The sequence below is a fragment of the Bison bison genome, unplaced genomic scaffold (genome assembly GCF_000754665.1).
Source record: "Bison bison bison isolate TAMUID 2011002044 unplaced genomic scaffold, Bison_UMD1.0 scf7180017864533, whole genome shotgun sequence".
In the NCBI taxonomy this organism is placed as follows: Eukaryota; Metazoa; Chordata; class Mammalia; order Artiodactyla; family Bovidae; genus Bison; species Bison bison.
In genome coordinates, this window is record NW_011495082.1 from 11,308,745 (window position 1) to 11,317,584 (window position 8,840).

Consider the following 8,840-nt stretch of genomic DNA (forward strand, 5'->3'; position numbering starts at 1 on the left):
GTCAGGAGAAATCTGTATGCAGGTCAGGAAGCAACAGTTAGAACTGGACATGGAACAACAGACTGGTTCCAAATAGGAAAAGGAGTATGTCAAGGCTGTATATTGTTACCCTACTTATTTAAGTTATATGCAGAGTACATCATGAGAAACGCTGGACTGGAAGAAAGCACAAGCTGGAATCAAGATTGCCGGGAGAAATATCAATAATTTCAGATATTCAGATGACACCACCCTTATGGCAGAAAATGAGGAGGAACTAAAAAGCCTGTTGATGAAAGTGAAAGAGGAGAAAAGTTGGCTTAAAGCTCAACATTCAGAAAACGAAGATCATGGCATCTGGTCCCATCACTTCATAGGAAATAGATGGGGAAACAGTGGAAACAGGGTCAGACTTTATTTTTTTTGCTCCAAAATCACTGCAGATGGTGACTGCTTCCATGAAATTAAAAGATACTTACTCCTTGGAAGAAAAGTTATGACCAACCTAGGTAGCATATTCAAAAGCAGAGACATTACTTTGCCAACAAAGGTTCGTCTAGTCAAGGCTATGGTTTTTCCTGTGATCATGTATGGATGTGAGAGTTGTTGGACTGTGAAGAAAGCTGAGTATCGAAGAATTGATGCTTTTGAACTGTGGTGTTGAAGACTCTTGAGAGTCCCTTGGACTGCAAGGAGATCCAACCAGTCCACTCTGAAGGAGATCAGCCCTGGGATTTCTTTGGAAGGAATGATGCTAAAGCTGAAACTCCAGTACTTTGGCCACCTCATGCGAAGAGTTGACTCATTGGAAAAGACTCTGATGCTGGTTGGGATTGGGGGCAGGAGGAGAAGGGGACGACACAGGATGAGTTGGCTGAATGGCATCACTAACTCGATGGACGTGAGTCTGAGTGAACTCCGGGAGTTGGTGAGGGACAGGGAGGCCTGGCATGCTGTAATTCATGGGGTTGCAAAGAGTCGGACACGACTGAGCGACTGAACTGAACTGTATGAGAAAGGATTAATAACATCTTCCTTTACAACATGGGACTTCCCCAGTGGTCCAGTGGTTAAGACTCTACACTTTGACTGGCTGTGAGCTAGTCCTACATGCTGTGAGGTGAGGCCAAAAAAAAAAAAAAAAATTAGAAAACCAAAAAACCCTTCCTTTTCAGCAATGTGAGGTTCAATTCTTAAACTGTTTCAGTGAATAAATACTGAGTGTCAGAATATAATCCTAAAGTAATCAGAATGGAGCAGATCTTGTCATAAATATTCTATTACTAACATTTAGAACATGTCCTAATTACTCATGAGACAAACAGCCTCTCTCTCATGTTGGTGAGATTATAAATTGACACAAATTGGAGGAAATCTGGTAATACCAAAATTCTTAATGTACCCAAGTTTAGCTCTAATATTTCTAAGAATGTAATACTTGACAATTATGAGGAAGACATCTATGCTGATATGAAATGTCATGGATGCACTAAAGGGAAAAAAATCAAGGTGTAGAATTGTTAAGGACTGCTTGCTTTCACCTATGATTATAAAAGATACATCCATCCTCAGAACATTATATACTTGTATTCATACAGAATATTTCTAGGACATATAGGATATTAAATAAACAGTAATAGCTGAAACTTCAGTACTTTGGCCACCTCATGTGAAGAGTTGACTCATTGGAAAAGACTCTGATGCTGGGAGGGATTGGGGGCAGGAGGAGAAGGGGACGACAGAGGAGGAGATGGCTGGATGGCATCACTGACTCGATGGACGTGAGTCTGAGTGAACTCCGGGAGTTGGTGATGGACAGGGAGGCCTGGAGTGCTGCGATTCATGGGGTCGCAGAGTCGGACATGACTGAGTGACTGAACTGAACTGAAGTGAACTGAATAGCTTTGGGAAGTAATAACAGGAGATGGAGACCTGGGTTAAGAGTTAAGATTCACTTTTCATTGTACTCTCTTCTGTACTTCATCATTTTGCAAGTAATGAAGTTCTTAAAAAAAAAAAAAGCCATTTTTTTGGATTGAAAAAACTGGACATAAAAAACATTTAAGAGCAAGTGTATCTCAAAAAAAGTGTTTCATTACAGCATTTTATACACATCTACATACCTTCTCACATTTAGGAATCTAGTATTAACTTGATTGTGTGTGTGCTCAGTCACCTCTGACTCTTTGTAACCCAATGGACTGCAGCCCACCAGGCTCCTCTTTCCACAGAATTTTCCAGGTAAAAATACTGGAGTGGGTTGCCATTTCCTATGAGAGGGTATCTTCCTGGCCCAGGAATTGAACCTGAATCTCTTGCATTGACAGGCAGATTCTTTACTGCTGAGCCACCAGGGAAGTTCATACCACCTGGGAAGCCTTATTAAATATAAATAGTTTGGATAATAATATACTAGACATGCAAACCACATGAAGTAACCAAAACAACCTCCTTTGAATTAGGTTTTCTAATAGTTCTTTTGCTTCTAATTTTTTTGCTGTCTCAGTTTAAATTAGGTTAACTATACAGGATAAACTATGTAGGACAAAAAGCAGTGTATAAGAGAGCATGTCTTAAAGAAAACCATCCTCTGTTCTTTATTTTTATCATACATAAAAAACTAATACATAAGTATTTCTTTAATGCTATTTCAGAATTTTTTTCTGTGTTCTACACATACTTAACTTTGCCTTGTTGACCATACTGCTGTTATGAAAAAATGTGGTTTTTAGAACTTCCTTGTAGTATTTTTAAAAGTTATTACCAATGTCCAGTTTTTCAGATATTAAAGTAAGAAAAGATAAAGTTTTTGCCAAAGATTTCAGTTAGTATAGGAAAACTAATTCTTGGTGTAACTGAACTTTCAGTGACAGACTTAGGGAAAAACAATTACCGAACTAAGGGTAATTTCAAAATCCATATTGCTTCCAAACAACTTTTCGATTTACTGTTTAGTTAGAAAAATAGAAAATTAAAAAGATGAATCCTTTTCAAAGGGAAATATAAACTAAAGCAAATAATGCACTCAGTAGTACTATGAGCACTTACCAGATTCTTTGCCGACACCCATCTGGTTTCCAACAGACTCAACCACCTGTCTAGAAGACAGTGTTTTCAAAGCTAGGTAATCGTAGCCTGCGTTTGTCAACCGATAGCCCTGGACAGCTAGACAAAATCAAATGAGAAAGATCATATTTTAGTTATATCGTACTATCAAGTCACATCATGTCAAGAGAAGAATTTAAACCTGGGAAGTCTTAGCTGGAAAAAGACTGGTTACCTACTCTTATGAGTTTTGGCATTTCTTGTAATTTTTATTTCTTCTCTAGAGCAGTGTTACTCAAATGGTAATCTACAGACTGACACCAGTCTATAAATGCTTGTTACTAGTCTGTGACAAGTTATACAAACTGAAATTAAGTGGTTAAGTTAAAAAATTTTTGTATCAGTTTGTCTCAGTTGTGTCTAACTTTTTGCGACCCCTTGGACTATACAGTCTATGGAATTCTCCAGGCCAGAATACTGGAGCGGGTAGCCTTTCCCTTCTTCAGGGCATCTTCCCCACCCAGGGATCAAACCCAGGTCTCCCACATTGCAGGCAGATTCTGTACCAGCTGAGTCACCAGGGAAGCCCAAGAATACCAGAGTGGGTAGCCTATCCCTTCTCCAGCACATCTTCCCAACCCATGAATTGAACTGGGGTTTCCTGCATTGCAGACAGATACTTTACCTAAACTGAGCTACCAGGGAAGCCCTATACAAACTGAAATTAAGTGTTTCAGTTAAAATATTTTTGTATCAATATTATAAAATTATTTTGTCTTTAAGTGTAACAAGAAGGAATATGCACCTGTATTCTGATCTTTCTAGTACTTATATTATTTTATAAAGCTATGGATCCTTTATAAAGGTAGAAAGGAGAACTCATCCCTCACCATGATGGTTTGAGAGGTAATGCTCTAGAGTCCTTTGGCAGACTGTACTTTCCCAAGACAGTAGCAACAGTATCTCTATCCTACTTGCTCTTCTGCACCTGGAACTTCCTGATCCCTTATCAGGAAGTAGAAGTTATTTCTCTAACTTCTTTGATCTGCGGGGGCCTGGTGATTGCTCTGAGCAGAACATGGTAAAAGTCTGCTGTGTCAGTTCTAGGTCTAGTGCTTTCTTATTTCTTAGCCTGACAACTTCTATCTGCCTTTTGGAATACCTGCTCTGGGGGAAGCCAATTACATGGAAAATCACAAATGGTGCCTCAAATACTTACTTTTGGTTCGCTCCCAAGCTATGAGTTTATGTTTTACTAGTTCTCTTAAGACTTTATTACAACCACCATGTTTAAGGCTAGCTATAGAAGCAACCAAACTGCAGGGAACAATTTCATGGTTCTTCATGCCCATTTCAACCTGAAATTGAAGAAATCAAAATGTAATCATAACCAATATAGAGTTGTTGTCTATCAAAACCTTGTTAAAAACTTAACTTTTTCAAACTTCTCTGACCATGCAGTTCCGGAACCAATTGTGAGACACAATTATTACCTTCCCTAGTCATATTTTATAATAATGAAAGCAGAAAACTCATGAAGATGTTTAGTCAAGGGAAATTCATGAAAAGTGTTGCTTTAAGGACATTAATTTAGCAGGAATATGCAAAGCAGTTTAGGGAAGGCAAAAACTAGAGGTGGTATACTGGAGAACAAAGACAACGGTCTAAGTCAGAGAAGACAGAAGCCAGAATAGGGAAGAGGTGATGGTAGTGAAGGGAAAGAATTAAAGAAATTAGTATGGGAGAGACTGGCACTTGATAGGGAATGGTAAAGTCAATGAAGAGTGAAAGTAAAAGAAGAGGAAGGACAAGTTTCAAGACATTAATAATCATTATTTTAATGAAGTTTGGGAAAGGAGTGAGGAGGTAGATAAAGCTACTTAATTCTATTTGAGCACACTGAGCTTGAGGTGTTGGAAGGTCCTTCATAGAAGATACTTCACATGAAGATGTTTTAAGGAAAACTGGAAAGGGTGACCTGCACTCGGGAATGAAGTAATAACTACAGGAAAAAAACTGTTAATTATTTGATGAAGAGATACAGTCATGAAAGGGTGTGATCATTAAACAAGAATATAATGGGAGAAAAAGGAGGGATTAGGGACAGAACTTGGGTGGGAATTCACACCAAAAGGTTAAGGACAGCCAGTCAAAGTATGATTACTGACATAGGAGGTACCAGAGAAATAAAAGGAAGAAGGTCAAGGAAAGGTGGTCACCTATATCAAGACTGGTAAGTCTGAAGTGAGACTGAAATATTTTAACAAGTAGGCCACTCCTTGCTGAGCTTCAAAAAGAACTTAAGAATTGCAAAAATTAATTTTTGGAAGAGAAATCTGGCATCGTTCTGATGTCCCAACCAAAACTCACACTTTAAACTTAATTCACCTTCCATGTTTTGTACTGTTTCTCTAAAATTCTCTTGACTCCCCTACTTCTGACAGAGGCATTAAGGGATGAGTTAACGCGAAAGGGATGAGTTAACGCGCTGAGCAAGTAGAGAACAAAGGTATCTTTTGACAGTAGGTATTTAGAGGAAGTCTAGCTGAATTTCAGAATCTATGGGAGGGCAGAAAATTGTCTTCCAAATTTTACAATGAATTTGCATTTCACAGTTTACTCCTTAAGCAATGCCTATTTAAGCAAAAGATAACAGCTCCTAAATTAAGGTGTTTTATTCTGCAAATGCCTAATCTATGTGTTGATCTTTGTGCTGTAAGACTAAGACTATAAAATTCAGGGGCTCCCCTATACTTAGAATTTATTCCAAATTCTTTACCAAGCCTGTATGGCTCTATATCTATAGCATATTATCTGGCTCCCACCTTCTCCACCTCTTCAGCTTCTTACTTACTATACTCCAGCCACCCTGGCCTTTCTATTCCTCAAAAATTGTTCCTGCTTCCGGGTCTTCGCACTTAACCACTGCAGTTTCCTCTCCCTTCAATTCTTTGCAAGGACTTTACTCTGCCGGCTCCTTTCTATTGAGCTATTATGCCCGCCCCCCATTCTTTCTTTCACTTAGCAAATACTTATTCAGTACCTACCAAGTGCCAGAAACTTTTAAAAACCAGACAAGATTCTTGCACTCAGGCAGTCTTGTCTGACTGAACAGTTTAAAAACAGTATTCAGCCCCCTTGTCCCCATTATGCTGAGTTTCTATTTTATTATCCTCTTATCATCTTCATAGCACTTTTTACCTGATATCCCTCTTATTTATTCGTTTACTGGATGACTTGTCTCCTTCTTATCTGTCCTGTACCCTCTGCAATTCCCTAAAACCTTAATAAAAATCCGTTAAGTATGTGTTGATTGAATGAAACTGAAGGAATGTTATGTGACTGAGTTTGTGAGTAGGAAATGCAATTCAGTTCAGTCGCTCAGTCCTGTCCAAATCTTTGCGATCCCGTGCACTGCAGCATGCCAGGCCTCCCTGTCCATCACCAACTCCCGGAGTTTACTCAAACTCATGTCCATAGAGTCGGTGACGCTATCCAACCATCTCAACCTCTGTCCTCCCCTTCTCCTCCTGCCTTCAATCTTTCCCAGCATCAGGGTCTTTTCAAATGAGTCAGTTCTTCACATCAGATGGCCAAAGTACCGGAGCTTCAGCATCAGTCCTTCCAATGAACACCCAGGATTGATCTCCTTTAGAATGGACTGGTTGGATCTCCTTGCAGTTCAAGGGACTCTCAAGAGCCTTCTCCAACACACAGTTCAAAAGCATCAAACTTTCCGCGTTCAGCTTTCTTTACAGTCCAACTTTCACATCCATACGTGACTACTGGAAAAACCGTAGCTTTGACTAGTTGGACCTTTATTGGCAAAGTAATGTCTCTGCCTTTTAATATGCTGTCTCGGTTGGTCATAACTTTTCTTCAGCTACCAATTAATCCTCTTCAAGAGTCTTAAACCCTTCTCCGTCGGAAAAAGAAGCCCGGGGTCAGAGAAACTTCCCAGGCCACAGAGACTGGAATGTGATTCTGGAGAGGGGGAGCAGAAAAGAAGGACAAGAGAGGGCCTTTGCTTCAAGTAGGGGAAAATAAAAGATTATGGACAAAGGCTTTTGAAAAACCCGACTCTCCGATCTTCTTTTCTTCAGTCCCAGTGTCGGCTGCGTTCTGGGGGGCCTAGGGCCCTGCTCAACTCCCAGCAAACTTGGAGCAAGAGGAAGGGCACGCGCGGCGGAAAAGGGCAGAGAAGGGGGGAAAAACGGGGTACTTCTTACCGCTGTCAGGACCCTGAAGTCATCCCGGCTCATGTAACGCAACTTGGCCACATTCACCTTCCCCATGGCGGACCGGAACTCAGGCAAACCGGGGAGAGCAGGAGCGCAGTTAACGCAGCTTCTCACGCTTCTCACCGCGGCCGGGCGGCTCGCGCACGCGCAGTTTATCCTACAGGTCCTTGTCACTAAATGGATGTTCCGGTCTCACTGACTTGGGGCAATGAAACATCTTCTGAGCCTGATGAAGTACACAGTATGGAACAAAGCAGAGTACTTTTTGTAAATTGATTTTGTTATGCAGCTGAATTGGCTGACTCTTTAAGTGTTCTCGAGATCATACGACATTTTTTTTTTCGTATCTGTCAGGACCGGCTGTCGAAAGGCCCGTGACCTGCCTCTTAAGAGCAGAGTGGTAATTTAATGAGAAGACCAAGTTTTATCTCCAAACAGCACCTCCTTCTTTAGATGAAGTGAGTTACGTCAAGAAAGGGACAAAAAGAACTTGAGCTGGATTCAGGAAAACCAAGGCTGTTCAGTAAGAGTAATCGCAGGATCGGGTCCGTGTCTACCTGCGCATGCTCAGAACGGGCCGCCAAGGTGGAAGAGAACTCGGGCGTCACTTGGCGTACTTGGTCGAAGTTGCTCCCTGGACTCCCCAGCGCGCCTGCTCTGCCTGGGAGTGGGGTCTGGAGTGACACTGGAGGACGGGGTTGCAGTCGGCGTCACTCCTGCGCTTTTCCAGAGAAAGGGCGCACATGGACGGTTCCCTGTGGAGCTATCGAGGTTCCGAGGCTAGCTCCTAATTTAAAGGCTTTCGGAGAACTGCGGATACAAGCCCAGGGACTTCTCCCTAGGAAAACAAAAATGTAACCTGAGCCGGATCGTTAACAGCTTGCACCCCGACAAAAAGGGTGCCTACTCAGTACTTTGGCCACCTCATGCGAAGAGTTGACTCATTGGAAAAGACTCTGATGCTGGGAGGGATTGGGGGCAGGAGGAGAAGGGGACGACAGAGGATGAGATGGCTGGATGGCATCACCGACTCGATGGACATGAGTTTGGGTAAACTCTGGGAGTTGGTGATGGACAGTGTGGCCTGGCGTGCTGCACTTCATGGGGTTGCAAAGAATCGGACACGACTGAGCGACTGAACTGACTGACTGAACTGTTTTTTACAAGGATGACAAAACTTGTACGATAATGTTTGCATTTTTGTCTCATCTCAAGAACTATACTTTAAGCCTTTCAGTTCAGTTCAGTTGCTCAGTCGTGTGCATGGACTGCAGCACGCCAGGCTTCTCTGCCCATCACCAACTCCCAGAGCCTATTCAGACTCATGTCCATGGAGTTGGTGATGCCATCCAACCATCTCGTCCTCTGTCGCCCCCTTCTACTCTCACCTTCAATCTTGCCCAGCATTAGCATTTTTTCCAGTGAGTCAGTTCTTTCCATCAGGTGGCCACAGTACTGGGAGTTTCAGCTCCACCATCAGTCTCTCCAATGAATATTCAGGACTGATTTCCTTTAGGATCGACTGGTTTGATCCCCTTGCAGTCCAAGGGACTCTCAAGAGCATCAATTCTTCAG

General features: G+C 41.8%; 1 protein-coding gene across 1 annotated transcript in view; it reads right to left on the bottom strand.

Annotated features, from left to right (window-relative positions):
* Positions 1 to 7,413, bottom strand: part of RIOK2 (RIO kinase 2) — a 21,899-nt gene extending 14,486 nt beyond the window's left edge. The window contains exons 1-3 of the mRNA XM_010831963.1: positions 7,254 to 7,413; positions 4,244 to 4,382; positions 3,028 to 3,144 (exon numbers count right to left, since the gene is read on the bottom strand). Coding sequence (XP_010830265.1) covers positions 3,028 to 3,144; positions 4,244 to 4,382; positions 7,254 to 7,319 — 322 coding nt within the window. The 5' untranslated portion in view covers positions 7,320 to 7,413. The remainder of the gene's footprint in view (positions 1 to 3,027; positions 3,145 to 4,243; positions 4,383 to 7,253) is intronic.
* Positions 7,414 to 8,840: the final 1,427 nt, after the last annotated feature.